The sequence below is a fragment of the Crocodylus siamensis genome, chromosome 2 (assembly GCF_052110815.1).
Source record: "Crocodylus siamensis isolate JL-2025a chromosome 2, ASM5211081v1, whole genome shotgun sequence".
In the NCBI taxonomy this organism is placed as follows: domain Eukaryota; kingdom Metazoa; phylum Chordata; order Crocodylia; family Crocodylidae; genus Crocodylus; species Crocodylus siamensis.
The window spans coordinates 91,714,369-91,739,797 of NC_143396.1; the positions used below are offsets into that span (position 1 = coordinate 91,714,369).

The 25,429-nt window shown below is 40.2% G+C and overlaps 1 protein-coding gene across 1 annotated transcript in view; it reads right to left on the reverse strand.

The window, feature by feature from the left end:
• Positions 1-25,429, reverse strand: part of TTC29 (tetratricopeptide repeat domain 29) — a 197,319-nt gene that overhangs the window by 113,293 nt on the left and 58,597 nt on the right. Inside the window, exons 6-7 of the mRNA XM_090034724.1 lie at positions 19,192-19,404; positions 12,532-12,617 (exon numbers count right to left, since the gene is read on the reverse strand). Of these exons, the coding sequence (XP_089890850.1) occupies positions 12,532-12,617; positions 19,192-19,404 (299 nt within the window). The remainder of the gene's footprint in view (positions 1-12,531; positions 12,618-19,191; positions 19,405-25,429) is intronic.

Below are 25,429 nucleotides of genomic sequence, written 5' to 3' on the forward strand. Positions count from 1 at the left end.
TGCTATATGAGGTCTGCCATTTCTTTCTTGTCATCCTCTTCTGTCCTTCCATAGTACCAGTACCTTTCACTCAGCCCCATTTTAGTACAGTCCTCAGCTGTGGGGACCAAGTGTCTGTTGATGAAGACACTGAAGCAGGAGAGGAACCGGTGAAAGTGAGCTGTCAGGGCCCCTTGTTGTTTGGTTAAGTGCCTGTAGAGGACCACTTCTGGACAGGGTTCTGAAACCTGTCACCACTTTTTTATTTCTGCCCCCCCCCAAATTTTTATATATATATATATATATATAACTCTACCGCTAACAACCTGTCAAGTGACCACTGTGGTACACTTGGCAGATCAAAATGTACTTTGACAGTTAAACTATTATAGTCCTGTTACACAGTTCATACCATGCACCCACAGACTGCGTACCCACGTGCCTATCACCATTCCAGTGTTATCACTCATTGTTCTTTCACAGGATTTGCCTCTGAAAAAGTCTATGCCAGTTTTCTCTACACCATATGAGATCTGCCATTTCTTGCCCATCGCCCTCTTCTGTCTTTTTGTAGTACCAGTACATTTCACTCAGCTCCATTTTAATACAGTCCTCGACTGTGGGATCTGAGTGTCTGTTTATGAGTAGGTTCCTGGCTTTCTACAGGGCATACCTGAAGCAGAAGATAAACTGGTTGAAGCGAGCTGTCGGGACTCTCTGTTGTTTGGTCAAGTGCCCATTAAGGATCGCTTCTCTGGTCAGGGTTCTGAAGCCTATCACCACTAGGAGGAGAGCACAGACTTTCCTTCCACACCTCTCTGGCGTATGGGCAGTCCAAGAAGAGGTGGTCGATTGTTTCTGCCTGCCAGCTGCAGATCTGTCCTGGGCAGTTTGATGAACCTCTCTGTCCTGTGCCACTTTTCCACACCTGTATGGGGATTGCCCAGTGACCTGCCTGCCAGTTAAGGTCTCTGTGCTCCTTCTGTAGGTCCTTGTGGAAAATTCACTCCCACACAGCCTGGCAGCTCTCACTAGGTAGTAAGTCTCATGGGCGATATGATGTCCTCTTGCCCTTACTGCCTCCCGTATCCTGTGCAGTGGTTCACCAGGGTTGGTAGGGTAGTGTTGTGCAGCCTGTATTTTTCCCAGAAATTTTCCAGGACCTTGTAGAACCATGGGGACACCATGGCCCACAGCCTCCCATTGGTTGTTATATACATCTGCCACTGTCACAGCAGCTGCCCTGCAAAATCCTTGACAAAGCTGGCTGTTTTGGATTCCACTCCTGTAACCAGTTTGCAAGACCTGGCTCATGTGTTTGGCCCAGAGGAAGAGAAGAATATCTGGCATTCCTCTGGACTGTTTTGCTTTGTACAGCTTGGCCCTCGCCACCTTCTCCCATGTGGAGTTCCAAAAGAAAACATACAAGGACTTTTGGATTCTGTGAATGACTTGTTCTGAGGGGGGGAAGACTAGGGCAGTGTGTAGAAGTACCAGCAGTAGCACTGCCTTCATCAGTGCCACATGCCCTTCATTGACAGGCACCGTGAATGCCTTAGTTTCTGTCAGGCCTTGGCCTCCATCTTTCTCATGCTCTCTGTCCTGTCAGCTCTGGGTCAAACTCCACCCCAAGGATTTTTACCCCCTTGCAGGGGATGGAAGCCTCTGGGGCAACAGGTTCCTGAGCTCACCCAGGACTAGGCAGGTGCTTTTGCTCATGTTGAACTTGGCCCCTGCTGTTGCTCTGTATACTTGGGTATGTTGCAGCATTCTTTCCACCAACCCTTTGTCCTTGCACATGATGTTCAGGTCATCCATGTACACAAGGACTTTTGTCTCTTCCCCATTGCTCCCAGGATCTTCACACTGCTGATCCCGGGTCCTGCCTGAGCTTGCTGTGCTAGTGGTTCCATTGCACACATGAAACAGGATTGGGGAGAGTGGGCAGCCCTGCCTGATGCCTGACTCCACCACAATTGGGGCTGTCAGGGACCCATTCACTAGTACCCTGCTGTTCATGTTGGTGTACAGTGCCTTTAGCCAGGTGACAAAGGTTGTGGGGATTCCCATCTTTCCCAATGTTTCCAGTAGGAAGTGATGGGATACCCAGTTGTAGGCCTTCTCCAAGTTGAGGTTCAGCAAGGTAACATTCTGTCCCCTCTCCCATTGGTACTGTAGCACATCTTACAGCTGCATCAGGGCATCATGGATCTGTTGCCTTGGCACCACACATGCCTGGTCCTTGTGGATCACTGCACCTATAACAGACTTAAAATGCTTGACCAAGACTTTAGCCATTAGTTTATAGTCAAGGTTCAGGAGTATATGTAATTGGGCACCAGTTTCTCAAGTCCTGCCTCTCCCCATTCTTGTAAAGAGGGGTTATGAGGCCTTCCTCCATCCATGCTCCCAGGTGGCCCTCCTGCAGGTAGTCTCTAAAGACCTCCAGCAGGTCTGGGCCCATCTGGTCCCAGAAAGCAACACAGAACTCCTTGGGCAAGCCATCTGCCCCAGGAGTCTTACTGGTCTGGAAGCTGTGGAGCATTGTACTGATCTCTTCCAGAGTCTACTCTTCCACTGGCTTCTGTCTCTCATCCACCCCAAGGACCCATGTGAGCCTTTGCAGGCAGTCCTGCATTGCTTTGGGGTCCTCTGGTCATGCCATGTATAGTAGTACAGTTTCCCAGTAGAACACCACTGCCGTTTCCAGCATCCCTTTGTTTGACTGGTGCTCCACTCCTACTCCATCTACCAGGCTGGTCATTGTTTCTTTCTTGGTTTCCTTTATCTTGCTAAGAAAAGCAGGCCACTCTTCCTCCTCCTCCACCCAGAGGGCCTGGGCCAGGAAGATTTTCTTCCTGGCCTGTTCCCTGTAGCAGGCCCTGATCTGGGTCTTCACCTCCCTCACGTCCCAACCCAAGCTGCCTGCTTGTGCAGGCTCTGCAACTTTCAGTTGAGGTGTTCCTGTTGCTTTCTCTGGAACCAGGCTTGCCAAGAAAAGGTCTTGGCGGATTTTGTGACTGTTTGATCTTTTCATCCCTTGGGGCACTCTGGTGAACAGGCATTTCCCCAGATCCTGATGTACACCCCTTATATACTTGTAGACAGCCACCAGGTCCCCCCTGAGCTTGCACCTTTCCAGGCTGAAGAGTGCCATGGCTCTCCACCTCTCATCATAAGGCTTGTTTTCCTACCCTCTCATCATGTGTGTGGCTCTCCTCTAGATTCTCTGAAGCTTCTCCACATCCTTTTTAAATTCTGGAGCCCAGAACTGGATGCAGTACACCAGCTGCGGCTTCATCAAGGCTGAGTACAGTGAGAGGATGACATCCTGGGATTTACTTGAGATGCATTTATGGATGCAAACCAGAGTTTTGGTCACTTTACCAGCTGCAACATTACATTGGTGGCTCATATTCATTTTGTGGTCAGTCATGACCCCCAAGATCCTTTCGGCTGCGGTGCTTGCAAGCATAGCACTGTCGAGCCTATAAACATGCTATGGGTTTTTCTTCCCAAGGTGGAGTACCTTGCATTTTTCAGTGCTGAATGCCATCAGGTTTTTGTCCACCCATTTTCTGAGCCTGTCAAGGTCAGCCTACATCACCATCCTGTCCTCGGGTGTGGACGTTTTACCCCAAAATTTGGTGTCATCGGCAAACTTGACTAGTCCACTTCTGATACTAATGTCCACATCATTAATACAGATGTTAAAGAGTATAGGCCCAAGGATGGACTTTGATACAGCTCAGGCTGCAGTTGGACAGTTTTTCTATGAGATGATCATGGGAAACCAGATCGAAGGCTTTTTTAAAATAGAGATATATGATGTCAATCTCTTCTCCCTTGTCCAGGTGATATAAGGAGATGGTCATAGAAGGAGATGAGATTGGTCAGGCAAGACCTACCCACAAGAAACCTGTGCTGGCTATCCCTCAAGATGTTGCCATCAGTCAGTTTGTCAAGAATGGTCTCTTTGATAATTTTTTCCAAGTGTCTTCTGAGTCTGTTTACAGATTGCCTTCACTGGAGTTTTGGGGCTCCTTTCTCCAACTCCTTTTCATTTCTACAGCCAGTTCATCCTTTCCCTCCTGTTTTTGAGGTTCCTCCACTATCCTTCTCAAGCCTATCACTTTTTCTGGGGTTCAGGTTTTTCTTAGAGAGAGGTTCATCTCCTGCCCCCTCCCTTCCCGGGGTGTTTTCCACCCCCTTCCTCTATGTTCCAGCCCCTTCTGTTGCAGTGGCCTTTGGTGCGGGGGGGGGGGTGGGGAATGGCTTCTTTCTACCTTCCTGGCCTTAGTTGGGAATTACAGGGGAGGCGGCTCACTTTCTGGGTTCTTTCTTTTGTTTTCCCCTTTCCCACATTCACATAGGCTCTGGGACACTCTTTAAATATGTGTCCCTCTTTTTCACACAGGTTACAATCACCACCAGGAGAAGTTTTATTTGTTTGTTTGTTTGTTTGTTTTAAGTTTGTATCCGAGGCCAAATTAGCCAAAACTAGTTCTAAATCCCAGAGTCCAGAACCACAAGTGGCTCTACTACTGGCAAACATCCTCTACCCACACCTGGGGGCTTCAGATGTTTCCAAAACTTTTGGCTAAACTCCATCCTACTTGCAGTCCAAGCCCAGAGGCTTGGGGTTCAGATGCCCCCTTCCCCCCATTTTGCTTGTCTTAAGGCCCTTGGAGCAAGCAAGAGAGAAGGCTCATTTCCATAAACTGGGCTTAAAGCCACAGTACCTTGGTGGGTACTGAACCAGACCAGAAAAGCAGTTCTTTTATGGCATGGATCAGGAAAACTGCTTTCATGGACACAGATACATAGTATTTCCCCTGCCAGGTTAAGAAGCCACTACACTTGATCTGAGCCTTCAAGAGGCCCAGACCAAAGTCAAACAGCTCATGATTTATCATACAGTTCATTGGGATGGGCCCCAGAAGACACAACAGCATTTCAAGCTATGGTAACCCCACAATTCAGCATTGCTCAGTAGGTACATGTACTTCAGATACCTCCCAGAAAGGATCCATGTGCTAATTAGCCCCCCACTCATGACTGGAATCAGGTGTTCTTGTTACAATTCCAGGGATCCTCCAAAATGTATATGCAGATTAGGCATAGGGCAACCTGGTCCAGCTCCACCTCATAGAGGTCAGGACCACACTAATCAAATGTGACAGGCTGAGAGTGGGGACAACAAAGGGTTTCTGGGTGAACTCTTTGGGACCCTTATCAGTGATGTTTCCCAGACAGTTAAGGCTGGTGAAGAAAAAGAACTAATTGGAAATGAGAAAGAAAGGCAGTACTCAGCTGTAGGAGTAAAGAGGAAGTTGAAATGTACTCAGTGTAGTGGCTCACCATGACTTGAAAAAAAGTTATTGCTGAGATGGTCTGAACACAATGGTCATTATTATTCACCTTATTCAAGTATAGACTGTGCTATCCTATCCTTGTGGTAGGTCCTATCATTCCCTGACCACTCCTGATGCACCAAATTGCCTCCAAAGAATTTTAATCCTGGACTCTTCTCCTTCCCTGCAATTGTATCCTGCATGTTGTTATTTGTACCTGGTGTTTTCCAAACCAGCTCTCTATTATAATGTAGTATTGTTGTGTGGGGCTTCCTGTATATTTTCTCCTTTGTAATCATTGTGCTCCTTTCCCCCTTCCCACCTCTTCCCCCTAGCTTAGCTGGCTGCATGTTTCATATGTAACTTAGCTGCATTCCCACCGCTACTCCCATTGTCTACTATGTAGGCCCCTGCTTGGGTCTTTGTGTTTCTTTGTGCTTTGAACTTTGTAACTTGAACTTTAACATTTTCTGGAACCAAGGGGAGAATATCGGGGCTGGCTCTGACTCTCCCAGTGCTAGCCTGGTATTGCAATACCTCCAAGCCTGGTGCCAGTTCCCTGCAGAAGGAGAACATACCCATTTTTTTAAGGGTTACACACATACACATAAAAAGTTCACATCAACATCCCAGCCTTTGGGCTAAGATGAAGAATTTTGGCACCAAGGGGAGGGTATCAGGTCTGGCTCTGGCACTCCTGGTTCTGGCCTACTATTGCAGTACCTCCAGACCCAGAGGTACCCCTGTGCCAGTTTCTGGGGGTGGGGGGAACAGCCACCCACTGCTTTAAGGGCCAAAATAAAAAGGCCCCATCAGTATATTTTCCCAGTATGGGTTGTGTGTTTTAAAGTATGCTAAGTGTTGGCAGCATTTAATCAACTTCATAGTTCGTTTTTATTACTAAACAGCAGTTTTTGGCAACAGTTAAATAAATGATAGGCAATGTATTTAATGAAGTTTCCTTGTATACAAATGTAAAATGAGGAGCTTTTTTCCTTATGCTGATCAGGGGAGGAAGACCTTATCTTATATTCAAGTAAACATGATACCCACTTAATGCTTCTCTCTAAATTCTCCTTCCATGTTTCTCTTCTGGGATCTCTCTTATGGCAAACTTGTAAGATAAAGATAACTATCCAAAGTAATAAAAGAAATTCCCACATAGTAATGGGAAACTTCCAGTATCTTCTTTCAAAATCAGGACTTGGAGACATTAAACAAATTAACTGAATGCCTGGGTTTCATACAGTGATACTATTCTAATATTGAAATTTAGGACTCTTAATCTACATGAATCCACATTTCAATCAGCATTACACTCAAGATATTTTTGTGACCAATAATTGTGCAATGCCTGGCAACAGTGGTACTGCATAAATATACAACTTAGGCACTTAGCAGAAGTTATACTTAAAGCCTGATTCACCAGTTAATCCAGCCACATATTCATGTAATTAATGGTTCACTACAACAAGGAATAAGCCACAAGTGTATTACACAAAACATGTGTATTAACTTTGTAGCTGGTTCCCATTGCACCTTAAATTGAATGTTTTGCCAGGCTAATTAGCTGATTGGGGTCCCATTCCCAGACGTACATCAGAGACCTTGACTCTGATGCACTTCCAAGGCTGAGGGTGCAGATGATCTGACTGGCACTCCAGGTCAGGTGCACCAGACACCTGGCTGGCTACTTGAGGGCTCTCTCTGCACTGGCATAATCCCATGTTTCCCTGGCACTGGCAATTGGATCCAACTGGGATCCTATCCCTGATCTCATCTTCATGCTTCCTGCCCCGCACATGTAGCATGGGAGAAGGCACACCTGTTGGGCAGAGATCATATTACGCCTTTAAATGAATATCTTCCAGGGGCCTTAGTCATACTTGTACAGCTGACTCATCAACCTCAGATCTCCATAAAGGATACTCACCTTTTCTGTATATTTACTTTCTCCCTGCATTTAGGAGAAACCATAGAAGTTTATTGTCACTTAGATGCAAAAGGGTTTTATTTTCCTGCTTTCAGAGGAACAACATAACTTTTTCCTACCCCAACAGAGCTTTATGGACTTTTTAAAAGTGCTTCAATAAGAATGCAGCCTCCAGGAATAATCAGATCTTTCCTAAAGGCTCCCATGCATCAAGGTCTTCATATGCACGTGAGTTCATTTGCAAGCAGAGAACAAGGACCCTGAAATGTTGGCTGACTATAAACTACTGACCAAGAAAGGATAGTCTGCAAGAACAGCCAATCACACTTCAAAAAGGAACTTCAAAATTCCTTCATTTGTTGGACAGTAGGAAGTCCTTGGGAACCTCAGTTTGCTAAGCAACTTTACCTGTAATGATAAGAATGATATGTCAAATTTAAAACTAAATTAGCCATCTGGTCAAAACTTGCTTAATTGCTGTTGAAGTTCAGTTTCCTAATCAATATACCAGAACTTTAAGCAGTATGGTAGGCAGCAAAACCTTTTCTTCTTTGCTGCATGGAGCTAATGGTACAGACAGTGGCAGACAACCCATAGGTCAAGAATTAGCTGACTGTCAAGGGAATGAGGTTCATTCTCCTCAATTATATTTCAAAATAAATTGTCACTGAGAACAGTGCATAATTAATCAGATCTATCTCATGGAAAATCCACTTAGCAGGAAACACTCTTGCAGGGAACACAGAGATATAAATGACTAGAAAGATTTCTTATAAGCAGTGTATCCAATAACTTTAGAGTGACCTACATCCCAGGATATAACTACTTCCATTCTGATTGGCTGTGTAAGCTAAGGTAAAATTTTCAGTTGCTTTGATATAAATGTTGGGGTGTAATACTTCTCTAGAAATACAGACTACAGTCATAAATCATCTTTGATTACTTTAATGGGGTCATTTTAGATGTTAAAAGGGCTTTATAACTTCATAAATTTTCTAAAGAATGTTGCCATTGTAATTGGTGCATTACAAGTTTTGATAATTCATGGGTGTGACATTGTATCATAAATTATCATGCTTCTTTTGGCATAGGTTGCAGTGCTTAATGTTGCAATCTCTTTATTATTATGCATTAAAGCATACACCATATGGAACACACACTAATACCTACAATGAGAAACATTTTGAAATAACATACTTATAAAATGAATACTCAAGTCATGTAGACTGACAATTTCAAGAAGAGTTAGAGTAAGGGATTTGGACATGCATCACTAATTGAAAGACAAGGGGAGCTGGATATTTAGCTTCTTAAAATGCTTTTGAAAATTCAGGTATAAAATCTACATTAACATAAAAACACACAACATGTATCACAATAAGACACTTGTCATATACAAGATTTCTAATTACACAAAATGTGTTACTTGTAATAGTTGGTTAGCAAAACAATTTTAATGAAAGATATCTATAGCAAATCCTAATGTAAGGTTAGTTTATAAAGTAGCAAGCAGATACCTTTCCTTGGCAAAATTCATACCATCCCATGACGAAGTCTATGTATTAGACTTTGTACTTCAACAACATTTAGAAAACAGTAATTACTCACGAATATAAACTGCATACTACTTGAGACGTAGTGAAAATGCCACAAAGGAACATAATTAGGCCTCAGTTTTGCAAAGATTTCTGCACATCTTTACACATCTGAATACTTTCACAGAAGTCAAACTTCGATAACTGAATTTATACATGTCAAAAATGTATATATCAACAAATTGCCAGTCTACATATACTATACAGGTTTAACATGCTTTGGAAAGAAAATCTTCAATAAACATACTCTAATACACAAAGTGGTTAAATATATTTGATATAAGAGGTTGCAGCTTAATCATTTTAACCTTTAATTACTGTGTCAGATAATGAATATTTTGAACATACGCTTCTCCACTGATAAAGTGATGAATGAAAGAGAAACAAGTTTATATGCATGCTGGTGTGTATGCATGTTGGGAGAGGGAGGGACGCCTTAAATGGCAAAAGGAACCAAGTGGCAACAATTGGAGGAAACAGTATCTGTAACAGCTGTTCCTTTTAGATTCCCCTAGAAGGAGACTGCCTGAGGTGGGCCACAACACAAAAGGATAAAGAAGATGAAAACTCTGATGCAAAGCAGGAAAATAACTGCTGAGACCCCTGAGTCTACACCTGAATAGTCCCAAGCTGTGTGGCAAGACCTCTTTAGCATGCTACAGAAGCTGGTGATGAACTACATATTACCATGAGGCATACTGGCTCCTAGCAGTATTGTCTGCATGTTATGTGTAATGATAACCAGAAGTCCTCTGGGGACAGGCTGCAATGATTTCATCTCTGTAAGCATCTGAGCTCCCCTTGGATATAGAGACCATTAAACTGAGAACAGAAGGGTAAATTTTAGGCAATGATTTCTAATTGGAAAGTAAAGACAACTTGTGCTCAATGGCATTGTAAACCACCAATATTTTGCTGCTCTATATATCTTGATTGCTGCTGAGGATGAAAGGAAAGTACGAATTGAAATACCATTTTTGTTGTTTTGTAATACAGTATATAGTTTCTTGAGTGAAAATTATCTATATTTCTAAATGCAAGTTGTCTGTCAGTTTCTTATAATTTAAAAACTTCATTTATAAGAGTTTAAAAATACCATTTTATTATCTATTCATGAAGTAATTGTAGTTAATGATAGTGTGATTTTTATATGCACAAATTATGAAAATAGAAACAAATTACAATATCAATAAGGATTTCTATAATATTTTGTGGTCTACCATAGTATATCCCATTTATATTGTGTACTGTATGTACAGCATTCCATATTTCACAGAAAATACAACTTGTTTCCCACTTCTTTAAGGGCGTTTGTATGATTAAAAAAAAAGGGTAAAGCACAAAGTATTATATAAAGTATACCAAAGGAAAAAAAAATGTTATTCCACTTTCAAAAGCCAAGGTTCTAGCACCCTCCCAAAAAGTAATCTTTCACTGAGGACCAAGAAGACAATGTCATAAACTATCAACTTATCTTTAATCTGTCTTTTTAGCCTAAAAAACCAGAAAACATCATAGAGGAAACTGCCTGATGATATCAGTCTGCAAATAGTCTTAAGAGTATCTCTGGTTTTGGTATTTAAATGGTATGGATATTTCTCTACTCTTGGTCACTGAACATCTCCCAGTAATGGAAAAAAAATCACACGTCCATGAAGAAGCCTTTACCTAGGTCATCCACTTTGATGCTGCCTGCTTATCATCCACACGTTTCTTTGTTTGTCAACCTGCTAAAGAAGTTGCAGGAAGGAAAAAACAAAACCTTTCAGAGTTGATGGTCAGAAACCTGCAGAGATGCTAACCAGTTTTAGCACAAGAAATTCTAACCTACTCTATTGTACTCTAGCGCTGGAAATGGTCAAGAGATCCTTTTCCTCTGCCAAAAGTATCACTTTGTAAAATTATTCCAAACCACACGCTGTTTACTTGGTGTGAAACACTTCTATTCAACTTCTGACCTCAGCTCATCTGACTGAGAGGATTTAGCAGTCTATTCCATTACAGCACCAGATGGTTTCTCTGACCACCAGAAATGACATGCCTATTACAGAACCAATATCATAACACTCGCCTTTCTAGAATTCAGTTTATTTATATAGTAGGAAGTCCTAGGTCACTGGAATTATTGTATAAGATTGCCAAAGGCTTCTTGAACTCACATGACAAATTATCACCACCTTTGAACACAGAAATCCACCATCTACCCTAAACCACACAATAAGCCAGCCAAACCTGAAGAGATCCTTGCTTGATTCAAAGTGCAGCTATTGTCCAGTTTCTGAGCAAGTTAAAAAAACAGTAACAAAACCACATAGTGAAGAGCCACACTCACCATGTAGTTTGTTCCTTGCTAGAACACTGGGTCACTCTCAGCTGATTTAAGACTAGGCATGAACAGAGACAACATTGGTCAAGCTGATGAACGCATTTGCCTGTATCTGTAGACCAAGACAACGTGTATTTATGCTCATACTACTGGATTTCCTCATGACAATTTTTGAGTTGATCATGGAATGCTACCATACTTCAGTAGTGTTTGGTGGAAGCACACTGAGCTGGCACTGATCTTTCCTCTCAAACTGATCCAAGAAAGTACAGAGGGATAACTAGTACTCTTTTCTGGAGTTATTATAATTAGAACTTCCCCCCATCCTTTTAATCATGTATAGGAAGTTTCTAGGGGAAAGAATAAGGTGAAGAATATGAAGTCAATTGGCAGCACTGCTGAGACAACACCATCCTACAACTCTTCATCAAGGGAAAACCCCTCTCCCACACTTCAGATGTTCAGCATCTGGACAAAGTAAAACTTGGCAGGATGGAAGTGTTAATGGAAGGAAGAAGGAAACATTTATAACATATTCCCCCCCAAATATTTCATAGAGGTTATTACAATAGCATCTTAATAGTTATAAAACCTTTGACCCAAGAATGGAAGATCAGGGTCCCACTTCTTTAAATGTAAAGCCAAAATGATTTGGGGGTATTGGTTGTAGCCATTCTTGTCTAAAGACATAGGCAGACAAGGTTCTTTGGGTAAATGTGATATCTTTTATTAGACCACTTAAATAGTTAGAAAATTTGAACAATTTTTCCAACTATTTAGTTGGTCAAATAAAAGATATCACATTAAGCCAAAAGGATTGCTCTTGTAGAAATATAAAGGCTCCTGTGATTTCCAAAGTCCAAGGCCACCAGTATGAGAAGTAGGCAGGGAGTCTTCCATGCTGCTCCCTCTGCTCAGCTCCTGGTGCCTGGGAGTGGAGTGGACAGAGCAGCGTGGCAAAGCCCACGCCCATTTCTCACATGCTGGACTCCGCTGTGAGAAGTGGGCAAGGGGTTTGCCACATGCTGTTTCTGCTTGGCTCCTTGTGTCCAGAAGCCAAGTGACAAAGTCCATGCTTGCTCCTCATACTAGAAACTCCAGTGTGAGAAGTGTGCAGGGGCTTTGCCCCACTGCTCCAGTCCCCCCAGAAATGGGAAGATTGGAGAAGCTTGGAGAAGCCCCACACTTTCTCTAGACTGAGAAGTCCCTGGTCTCAGGAAAGCACAAGGAGCAGGTGGAAACTTCCCACCTCTAGAAATGCATGTTTGTACACAGCCTCCAAGAAAATTCCAAGGAGGCAGAGAAAGGCAATGGGAATAACTGAAGCATTTTTAATAAACTTACTAATATTGCTGTCTGTTCCTCTCCAGCAGAATGATATGCTAAACCTAAGCAATAGGCAGCTTCTCCTTCCATCTTCTTATCACCACCTAAAGAATAGAACTTAGGTTACAAACACAGTCATAGTCTAAACAAATGACATTATTGCTGACAGCTCTTGAAAATAAAGTCCATGGATTTTCTTAATAACATATGAAGTTTTTTTTCATATTTTGTTGTTTCTTTACAAACATGCTGATGTTTTCCACGAACAGAGCTAAGAGTTACTTTAAATCTACAGCTCATTTATATTTAATTAAGGAAAATAACAAATGCAAGTAGTACAAATGTCTTCATGAGACAAAGCAAAGAGTTTACCATGTTGTAAAATTCTCCATCATGAATTGTTCAATAGTACTGCTGTAATCTTCCAAACAAAGTCAATAAACACCTTACATTTAAATGCAATACAGTATCTCAGTTATTTAGCTACATATATAATCATTATGTATACTATTTATACATAATATAACTAAATAATACATGTCAAATATTTTGTCTGACATTTTCTATTGCACCAAATATAAATTTGATGGGACAGAATGAACAACCTATCAAGGTATCAGTTAAAATTTCTGAATCTCATGTTTGATCTGTACTCTGATATGTGCAAGAGCTGCTTAAAACTGCCATAACACAATTTTTTGGAAAGGAGCCCTGGAAATTCCATAGCAATAGAGAACACCTGAAGAGCAGAGTACTCTCGCTATACTTCCTTGAACTCTGCTGGCAAAAGCTGGCTGCTTCCTGGCCTCTTGGCACTGACCTACCAAAAGAAAATGGGATCCCTGCATTTAGTAATAAAATTGATCAAACTCATTTTACACATCAGTCTTTCAAAATTCATCCCAGAGTTTGGGGTAATATATACAAATATTAATTGGTAAAGCAAGCAGATTGGAAAGACATCCAAAATATAAAAGGAAGAAGCAAAAATTCATATGGGTGATATCTTTTATTTGACCAACTGCATAGTTGGCATAGACTTAAAGCTTTCAGGTATTATAGTACCCTTCCTTATGCCTTTCTCCCAACCATGAGATGGTCCAGTAAAATATTTCACTCACAAGAATTCTTGCCTTTCTCATATTTCCTGGACCATTATGGCAACAATATCACCTCAACTCTACCAAAATATAAAAATTTGTATTACCATCCAAAAAACTCATCATTCATCTATAAAAAGCCTGGAAAATGAACTTTGCACCATGACCTCCAGGCCAATGAATTAAGGCTAACACACCCAATGTACCTGTACACATACATTATAAAAGGAAGTTATTTACCTTTACCTCAAGTTCTCTTAAAGTATTGTCATGAAAACTTGAATTTAGGCTCTTGTAAATGTTGGAATTCTTTTAAATTGCTAATTTCCAATGTCACAAAGACAACCTATCTATAAAACTGAACATATTAAATAAAATTATAAAGGATGAGCCAAAACCTTTTGGTTCTTTTACACTACTTGAAATCTCTAAGATGATACCAAGGTGTCAAGAAAACAGAATGGGAAAATGTGTCTTTACAGAGGACATGTCCTCAGAAGAGTTGCCATAGATAATAAACCTTTTTCTCCTTGAAAAATGGTCTTTGCAAAGCCTGAATTTCTAGTGACTGGTAAGCAGTCTCCAGTCTCAATTCAGCAAAATGCCTTAGTAAAGACTTAGGATGGGTTGAATGTTGAAGAGGGATGTACTTAGATTTCATAGATTTCATAGACATTAGGGCTGGAAGGGACCTCGGGAGATCATCGAGTCCAGCCCCCCGCCCAAAGGGCAGGAAGTCAGCCGGGGTCATAGGATCCCAGCAAGATAAGCATCCAATTTACTCTTGAAGGTGTTCAATGTAGGTGCTTGAACCACCTCCGCTGGCAGACTGTTCCAGACCTTGGGGGCTCGGACAGTAAAGAAATTCTTCCTTATGTCCAGCCTGAAACGGTCTTGCAGGAGTTTGTGACCGTTCGACCTCGTTATCCCATGGGGCGCTCTGGTGAACAGATGTTCCCCCAGATCCTGGTGGTCACCCCTGATAAACTTATAGGTGGCCATCAGATCACCCCTGAGCCTGCACTTTTCCAGGCTAAAGAGTCCCGTGGCTCTCAGCCTGTCATCGTAAGATCTGTTTTCCTGACCTCTGATCATGCGCGTGGCTCTCCTCTGGACTCTCTCAAGCTTTTCCACATCCTTTTTGAATTGTGGAGCCCAAAACTGGACACAGTACTCCAGCTGTGGCCTCACCAAGGCCGAGTACAAGGGGAGAATGACGTCCCGGGATTTGCTCGAGAAGCATCTATGGATGCACGCCAGCATTTTCGTCGCTTTATTAGCCGCAGCATCGCATTGCAGGCTCATGTTCATCTTGTGGTCAATGATGACCCCCAAGTCTCTTTCTTCTGTAGTGCTAACCAACGTAGCACTGCCGAGCCTAGAAGGGTGCTGCAGGTTTTTCCTCCCAAGGTGGAGAACCTTGCATTTTACGGTGTTAAACACCATGAGGTTCTCGTCTGCCCATTTGCTGAGCTTGTCCAGGTCAGCCTGGATCACCCGCCAATCTTCTGGTGTGGATGCTTTGCCCCAAAGTTTGGTGTCATCGGCGAACTTGGCCAGTCCACTCCTAACTCCAATGTCCACATCGTTAATGAAGATGTTGAACAGTGTGGGTCCCAGGACAGAGCCTTGAGGGACCCCACTGGTTACAGGGCACCATGATGAGTGACTGCCATCAATCACAACCCTCTGGGTCCGACCATGAAGCCAATTTCCCAGCCAGCAGATCGTGGTGGAGCCAAGGCCACAACTGGCCAGTTTGGCCAAGAGGTGATCATGGGATACCAGATCAAAAGCTTTTTTGAAGTCAAGATATATGACATCAATCTCTTCTCCCTTGTCCAGGTGATAGGTCACCTGGTCATAGAAGGAAATGAGATTGGTCAAACAAGACCTACCCGCAACAAACCCGTGCTGGCTGTCCCTTAGGATGTTAGCCTGGGCCAGTCCCTCAAGGATGGCCTCCTTAATAAACTTTTCTAAGATCTTCCCCAGGATAGAAGTCAGGCTAATGGGCCTGTAGTTAGCCAGATCCACTCTCCTCCCTTTCTTGAAGATCGGCACCACATTGGCCTTCTTCCAGTCTTCGGGCACTACACCAGAGCGCCAGGAGTTTTCAAAGATCCGTGCCAGGGGCTGGGCTATGACGCTCGCCAGCTGCTTGAGTACCCTGGGGTGCAGGTTGTCAGGGCCAGCTGACTTGAAGGTATCCAGCTTCTCAAGGTGTTCCTTCACGAGGTCAGCATTGATGGAGGGTAGGGGCTTCCCCTCACCCAGATTTCCCTGTCCCATAGCAGGCATGGGCATTCCGTGTGACTGATGAAAGACTGACGCAAAGTACCTATTTAATAGGTTGGCTTTTTCCTGGGCGTCAGCTGTCAGTCGCCCCATCTGGTTTAGCAGGGGTCCAACATTGCCCTTGCTTTTCCTCCGGCTCCCCACATATCTGAAAAAGGACTTCTTGTTGTCCTTGATGCTTGAAGCTAGTTGGAGTTCAGTTGCAGCCTTGACTTTCCTGGTTTGGTCCCTGCAGGACCGGACCAGCACGGAGTAATCCTCCTTGGAGGTGAATCCTGTCCTCCATCCTTTGTAGGCTTTCCTTTTTAGCCACAGTAGGTCCGCTAGGTCTCTGGAGAGCCAGGGGGGCTGCTGTGCCTTCTTGCTGCCTTTCCTCCGTGTTGGAATAGATTTAGCTTGTGCACTGAGGATCACTTCCTTGAGAAGCAACCACTCTTCTTGAACTCCCATCTCCCCGGGGTCATGGTCCCTGAGGGCCTGACTGACTAGCCTCTTGAGCTTGTCACAGTCGGCTTTTCTGAAGTCAAGGACTTAGATGTTTAAGACAGAACGTACTTAAATGCTTTGTTGGGCCAGTATGAGAAAAAGCGGATTTTTTTTAACAAAAATGAAAGGACTGCCCTTTTGACGTGAGTCTCTAATCTAGCAAAAATGATGAGTAAAGCTGTAAATAGCGTAGCTCTGAACATTTCAGAAAAAAACCACACATGTAACAGACATGCTGTATAAGTTATCTTAGTTTTTATGGTGAGGGCTATAGATATTAGGCCTGTGCAAAGCAGCTAGTATTTGCTTCGAATTTAGCTGGTTTGGGGGACAGTGATTTGATTCTATGATTTGAATCAACGTCCTGAATTGATTCAGCTGAATCTGATTCGGAGATTTGACTGCCGCCGAATTGGCCAAATCTCTGAATCAAACAGGCCCCATTCCCTGCCCGCTCTCCTAGCCCCATCAATGGGTGCCCCACCTGGCCCCAGCATCCTGACACTTAAAAAAAAAAAAAGCCCTGCACTCACTGGTTGTTGCCAGGCAGAGGGGCGAGCCCCGCTGCCCCCCACTGCCCCATGATGCACAGGGGAGCTCTGTCATGAGTCCCAGAGGCCCCAATGGCCACTGTAGCAGGTGGTGAGTGTGGGGCTTTTTTTTTTTCAAAGTGCCTAGATGCTGGGGCCAGGTGGGGCAGCCATTGTTGGGGCTGGTAGAGTGGTTGTGGGGTGCTCAGGGGGACTGGGGGAGTAGGCAGGGGATTGGGGCTTAGCCCCACCCCCACCTCTTAGCCCCCCCACCCCCTATTTGCCAACATGGTCCAGCTCCCTGCAGCGGTGATTGGGGACTGCCTGAATTGTCGAATCTCCAAACCTCCTCCGAATCGTTTCCTGAATCTATTCAGAGGCTTCAGATTGATTCAGACCTTTTTACTGGTATCCCAATTCTTTTTGCATTCAGAGATTTGGCCGCCAAATCGGGTTGAATCTCCTCTGAATTGAATTAGCATCCGAAGCTTTGCATAGCCTTGATAGTCACCCAACACTTGGGATATCTACTTGATCACAGGAGATATCAGTGCAGAATCAGATCCATTTTGATAATCACAGGGCAATTTCCATCAACTTCTCCACCCAAACTACTACTCAGCAGCATAGCACAGGTGAGTGTGCAGTCTGTAACAGTGAATATGTCTGATCCCAAGAGTAATTGCTTTAAATAATATTCTAAATGTTGTTGTATCTGCTCAAAGAGAACTATTAATGTGTTGAAAACAAACTAAGATGAATTGTCCAAGGATCAAAACCAAAGAAAGAAGGAACTACCTAACCAACAGAGTCATTTAAATTTGCTCAAAAAGACATGTTCAAAAGAAGTAGAATGGAATGGAAGGTTTGAAACCCACAGGCCCAGGATGTATTTTGCTTTAACTCCAAAACTTATCTTATGAGGCTACAGCGAGCAGTTTTAAAATGGTACCTTTAAATGCTTAATTTCTTAACTGTATGAACTGTTATGAATTAATTTGGGTCATTAGAAAAAAAATATTTAAATAAACCCAAATAGAAATAATTAAATATGTTTTCACTGCTGGAGTACAAATTTAATGCTTAATCTGATATATTTTAACCTGTTATATAGTTACAAACATACTGGTTTTGCATAGCAAACTGTATTTTATTTTACTGTGATGAACAAACTTTATTTTACAAAATGTATGTTCAAATATTTCTCATTTTTGCTAATCTTTAGCATGATGTAAACAATTTCAATTAGTCCTTAAAGACTACATTAATTGATCAAGGTACTCTTCCTTAAAATACAGGTGAAAATTTATGTCTTAAAATGTGAATCAATATTGTGTATTAATTTGCAGTTCTCAAGCAAAATATTCTAAGTAAGAAAAGCCACATAATTTATGTTCTTATACTTTTTCTAAAATTGTAAACTAAATAAAGATGACTATTCAAGTTATTTTATTCTTATTCTGGGAACATATCAAATATTTTCAGGCAAAAAACCCACAGAAGTTGGAATCTAATGGCATTTTCCAATAAATAAGTGATGTTAAGGTAATTTTAAAAGCCATGAAAACGTATGCTTTGTTAAAATCAGCTGTAGTGGTTTGTATTCCCTCTTATACGTAATACTGCATCATAAACAAACAACTCTGCTACAGCTGATGAACATTTTACAGCAGGTATTTAAATGCCCTCCACATCTTTTCATGATTTTTTTTAAATCTCCACTTAAAATAGTTAAAGCCTTAACACTGTCACATTAATTACCATATAAAGCATATTTTTACTTTACACTTTAAAAAACTATTGTAAATATTTCAGCTGCATTAGAAAAGCCAAAAACCTTATTTGTTACAATAGAAAAACAGGATCTCATTTCCATAATTATTTAATAAGTATGTAGAATGAAATGTTAATGATCTATTTGATAATATTACTCAGGAAATACCAAATCAACCATGACTAACCCATGAAAATCTCAATTTCTGTCAATGACCTTCGTACTGATTATGGGTTCATTGTTTTACAACACTGCTCCCAGAAGATTGTATTTTTGGAGATAAAGCTTTCAAGAAACTAATAGATTCTTTGTTGTCAGCAAGGCATTTTTGTTTTACAGTGGGATTTGGAAGTATATTGATGGCATTTGTCTTTGCATTTCATAGGAAATAATCACCCAGTCAAACACTTGACGATTTTTACTTTACTCCTGGGAAAATCAGGGCCTGTACATTAAATAAAAGAATGTAGGAGTGTTATTTTCTACCCACCTTCTTTTGCCATTTCAAAAGCTTTTATTAGAGTTTTGATGGCCTGTTGGTGTTCTTTATTTTCTAGCATTTTGTCTGCGAGTAATGTGTAAATTCTCCAGAGATGCTCACAGGCCAGTGAGTTGTAAGTATGGCTTGTCTCATCCTTCCATATCCGCCCTACTGTCAGTTGATAGAATGCTTCATAATGCTCAGCAGCTTTCATGAACTGACCTGGAAAACACAAGTCATTCATAAATATTATCAGTATATTTCACAAAATATTACAAAACATTTTTGCATGCAGTCCTTTTCTTTCACAAAATTGTCAATACACTTTAATTCATAATTTAGTACTTAGAAAAAATATTTTAAATTTTACAGGTATCCATAAGTCTTCCTTATCGTCAATATCCTTATATTCCCAGTCACAACCAAGCTATATATTTTTTGTGAGTAAATGGAAGTTTTAGTGGATTGCCAATGCAGATCCACATTGTTGTGTTACATTTTGATTAGCAGGTGAAGTCAGAATCTTATACAAAGTAGAAACCCTTAACTATATATATAAAGGAGCACAATTCAAACTACTCTTCAGTTCTTTCCCCTATAATCAGAACATACACTTATAGATTGTGAAGGAGATGGGCGGAAATGTGAAGAATAGATTTTTTTTTCAAATGATAGGTTCATTCTCTATTCAAGTGAATAGACTATTTGATGAAAAATGAATTAATGTTTTCTCCATGTGATATATCTCCATATGCACATATAAGCTAGTCATTTCCAATGAGTGTAGGTATCTCAGGCTAGTATATAAAGTCCCTCCCTAATTTATATAGATTAGTGTAACCTGGGTAAACAGGGGAAAGCCTGAGTAAATAGAGTGTGAATAGAAAAAAGAATTTATAGTCTGGACAAAGTACTATCGCACCTAATGAATGCCATATAGCAAGAATCAGTCATCAGTGCTTGTACTTTGTTTTGGAAAAGAGAGGATAAAAGGGGACCATCTCAAAGAAATTCAAGCACATAACTTCATTAGGTTCTATAGTAGAATGCAAGTCCCAAGTAAGGTTAGGTTCATAAATAGGTGGAAAGAAGTACAGTATATTAGTTCTTTCACACACTTCATTTGTTGGATGTCTGAAGACAGAAGATACCAGGTTGATACAGCTACAAAATTAATTTTAAATGCGACCAAGATCAATTCAGAGAATTTGAAAATATTACACTCCTGATTATATTAGACCAGACAGGAAGACTTGCTAAAACCATAAGAAAAACTATCTTCCCATTTTGAAACATGGGACTTTCTTGAGGGAACATTACATCATCTAACACAGTGCAGTTAACTGCTCAGGGGCAATTCATTTCAACAGGGTTACACAGTTGAAGCTACTAGGCTCAGATCATGGATTTGGATAGAGAAATTGTTACTTAACTGTTTGTTTGATAAAGAAATAGATATGCTATAAGATGTTGATGGAAGAGACTGCCAGACATACATAGTATGATTCTAGTGAAACTGAAAAATCTTCTACTAAGGAAGTTCTACTACCTCTCATATCTAAATCATATAAGGATATGAGTTATCTTTAGCATACCTATTTCATCTTAGACTCAGAGATGCTGTCTCTTAAAGGGACAGATTCAGATGGCCTTAAAGAATATACACAATAGCCTTTTAGACCTTTCAACGGCCTTACAGGAATGGTTGGAGGTATAGAATGAGATGATTCTGTTGTCCCATTCGCCCTCATTTTTTGAGGGATTGCCTTGAGACAATTCCCGACAGGGTGGAAATTGAAGTAATATATTCCACAAGCCCTGCGGTTCTTGAAGTTGAACTAGCCATAAGAGCCTTGACCTGATATTCTTTTTGCCAGAACTCAGTAAAGACTCTTTAGAGAACAATCCATCTACATCAAGCATCAACATATGGAGGCAGTCTGCACTTTCTGGTATCATTCAAATGGAATTAGGTGAAAATATGTCTAAATGTAGTTCTACTGCAGACACAACTACAGCAGCCAAGACTGTGAAATCCTAAGAATTAATTAGAGTGAGTTGTTAAATGGGCACTAACTTCCTATAAAAGGGAAACACATAATTTTTTACCTGCAAAAGAACTAACTGATCAGGGATCTGACTACCTGAGATTGTTCTGTACAATACTGCCATACTTTTGCAATGCCCCAGGACCTTTAAAACAGACTCCTTTTGGATTACAGGAGATGCAGTTACTGGGAATATATTTAAAATTTTTACTCCAGAATAATTGGAAATTGCCTATCTTTGGGACAAGCCAGAAGGTCCACTTGTTCTCCCAAGCATTAGAGTTCTTTGGAAAAATAAAATCTTTAGGGGGATGGAGGATTCGTTTATATATTCTGTCTACCTAGTTGATTTAGTTTGACTTGGAGTGACTCCAGAATTTTAATTTTTCACTTTTTTTTTAATTTCAATATTTGCATAAGTACCTAGAGCAAGTGGATAGAGACATTTGTATTTTAAAACAAACTAAATTAAATAAACATAATTGGAGAAGGAATAAAGCTGGTTATAAATGACCTTTGGATTAAAAGTTAGGGTTATTTTAGATCAATTGTACAGTACATTTATAATGATTTCTACTATCATTTGAGGGAGAGAGACAAAGGAAGAGGAAGAATACTGTGTGGGAGTGATCATCAGGAATATTTTATGGAAGGTAAAGGACATCCCATATATCTCTCCCAGATTCCCCGGAGGAAAATGACTGTTTTCAAAAAATCTATAGCATACATTTTCAAAATATTATATATGAAAATTATAGCTATTTTTTATTATTATCATTAGTAACAGTGTCTGCACATTTAATATCCCCAAGTAATATGCTCAGAAATTATCCCAGTGTATCCTAAACTTGAAATTTTAGAAATATTTATTCTTCTTTTCATTAGTCAAAGAAGTCAAACACACAAATATAATTTTCACAAAATATATAGCACTACTGCAAAAATATTATAATTTAATGGGACCCCAGGACACAACATCAAAAAAACCTATCAGTAATCAATTCATCTTAATAATGGGAATGAAATGGTGTAACTACATACCTTTTACAGTAGGAGACCCATTCTAAACAATTATATTAATACAAAGACATCATTCATCCACTCAGTGTATTAAAGATAATAAATCATTCCTATTTTCATAGTAGTTGGAGACATATGCACTAAGATTTGTACTAGTTTTTCAGTGAAAAGAAAGTGCACTGTTTGAACAGAAACTATTAGAGTTAGAGTTTGCCTAAAGCCCACAAAAACAGATTGTATCCATTCACTTAAAAAGCAAGAGTTCAATGTAATGTGAATTTAACAGAGAAACAGTCCTATATTTCTGAATATTATCTAAAACTTCCTTTACAACTTCCCTTCCTATAGAACAGTTCAAAAGCATACATTTATTATATCAAAGCAGGTATCTTAGACAAATGTTAACCAAAAAAGAATACATATGATGACTACCATTTTGCTTTTTTTTAAGTAGAAAGATTGACTAGATATTAACACAAATGGGTTTAAATGTGAAGCTGCCATAAAAGCAGGCACATAAATGTAATTCTCCCAGCCGCTATTTTGATGCACATTTTTGATTCCATGAATATTTTATGAAATGGCCCAAACTAAAGCCATATAACATTCCTGCATTACTGATGCTTGCGCCCGTAAGCTACAAACATTAGAGGCATGATTGAGTGCATTAAAATGAACTCATTCAGCAGTGCATTGATTACTTGAAGGAGAAAAAACAGAAGAGTTACTCCCACTTAAGAAAACAGCATACCAATCTGAAGTTTTCAATACAGAAATTAGAGATAGCAAGTTTGAATAATATGATATTTAATAAATAAATAAAGTCTGAATCTGTCTGGAGGTCTGCACATACAGACCTGACATTAATTAGGTAGGATGTTAATTAGGTCCAAAGATTGCTTCCAGTATTGTACAGGTAATTTAAAATGTCACAATCTGTAAAATGCACTGACTGACCTGTTCTAGCTCCATGCCTCAGCAATATTGAGAGTACCTAATTATTTCCTTTTCTATCAGCTTGTACATTTACCAATGAAAATAATGCAGCAGAAACGATCGTATGAAAAAAGCTGACAGGTCTATAAGGCACAGTTCTTCAACAGCACAAGTATATGTAGAAAGCACATTTAGTTCTAAATTGTAAACATTTGTTGAGGAGTTTAGCAAAATATTCCACTTTATTTAAAAACAACGGCCTAACAAAACAATAACACTTTATATTATATTACATTTTAATCTAAAACTACTGGACATCTTTTTAAATAAATTATTACACTATGCAATGTGGATATAAAATCTGCTAGAAGCAAAATTTAATGGTAGCAAAAAAAAGAAAAATATTATTACCATTTTTAAAAGATATTTGCTTCTTTTTCAGTTTAACTGCTTGAATATTTGCATTATTTTTAGCCTCCGACATTCAATTATTATAATTATGGTAGCAGTATTCATGCTGAAATAGTTAAGAATATGTCATAGTTTTTAATGTAAGCCACTATTTACAGGGGTTTTATAAGTCTGCATTGGAAATATGTTGAGAGCTCAAATAAACAGTTGACAAAATAATAAAATAAGGTCCTTATTCAGTAAATAGATATGCTAGCCTAGACTGAGGTAAAATGGATTGCACAGATTTTAGTGGAATTCCTGTTATGTACAAGAACCTATGTTCATATATCTAAGAACAGGCAAAAATGTATTTTTTCCCCTTTTTTAGTTTTCATCTTCCCTAAGTCCCCAAAAAAGCAATTTTTGACAGTATTGTGGAGAAAGAAAACTTTGCAAATTCAGAAAAAATGAGTGATTTTGGTTTTACAATAAGTTAATCATGAGCAACTTATACTACTTAAGATTTTATATGGATTTTTAGTAGGCAGAATCATTTAGGCTCCTAAGGATACTGTAATACAACATGATGGCTCCTCACTAAGCACTGCCAGCATACCATCCAGTTCAACCACAAAAGAGTAAAACCCTCTACTGTGCTCCATAGCACAGGAAGACAAAGGACTTCCTGTGGTCGGAAATGTTCAAGCCTGGGGGCCTGGGAGTTGACAGTATAGACAAGGTTGGGCATTAACTATCCTGGGAGCTGGCCTTGTTAAAGGACTGAGACTATTTGCAGGGGAAACAAGGAAATCTTCAAAAAGGATGATGATGTGGGAGGTTCATGATCCATGGTGCTTGTTTAGGAACCTTTGGTTTAATCTTTGGGTGGTAGTTTAAAAGCCTTTTTGTTTTTGGCAGTACGAAGTTAGTAATCATGTTTTAAAAACTGTTTTTATGAGACCACTCAAAGTTAAACCAGTGCTTCTGAACACTTTTAGGGTCAAGACACCCCTCATAAAATGCCAGTTCTTAGTTTTCTCTCAATTTTTTACTATGGAAATACAATATTTTTTCTGTTGCAAAGAACTTAGAAAGACCACAACAGGTCAGAATATTTTTAGCACTGTGGATTTTTATTTGAAATCAGTGGGTTTATCTTGTGAATCATGTTTGCACACCTAATAGTACTAACATTGCATAGTATCCTTCAAGACCCCTGAAAGGCTCTCAAGGCACCCCAGGGTGCCATGACATCTTGGTTGAAAATCAGGGAGTTAGACCTTTTATAGACCACATCAGAACTCACAGTACATAAGTACAAGACATCTAGAAGTGACTATACAACACTCTCAGATATACTCTACAATAAGACTGGCCGTAGTATATTTGGTCAATGTGCTATTGAACAAAAGAAGCGTCTAAGAAGATTTTGCTCAGAGGATGAAACACTTCACTAGCTAGGGATAATTTATGGTGCATGAGTTGCAATTTTATTTAATAATTAAACAGCAAAATTGTAAACAAATGTTAGAGGTGACACTCATAATCATTTTTTAGCAAGGGAAGGCAGCTGTGAACTGCTTGGGCTAACCATGACCCTTTGTTTTAACTGGCTAATATCACAAACTGTTTGATTCTTCCAAATCTGAGCATGTGACCAGAAGTCAGCCCTGTAGTAACAGAACACTCCCCTTCCAACCCTCAGCCTTCCCAGTTGAGCTTTCTTTGACTGGTGATGCAGATGATTTATTTGACCATGGCCAGGGGAAGGTTGATGGATTGATGAGATCACACAACTTCATGTGGCCTGGGAAATGTGTACAAAAACAAGTTGGGAGGTGGGTATGTGT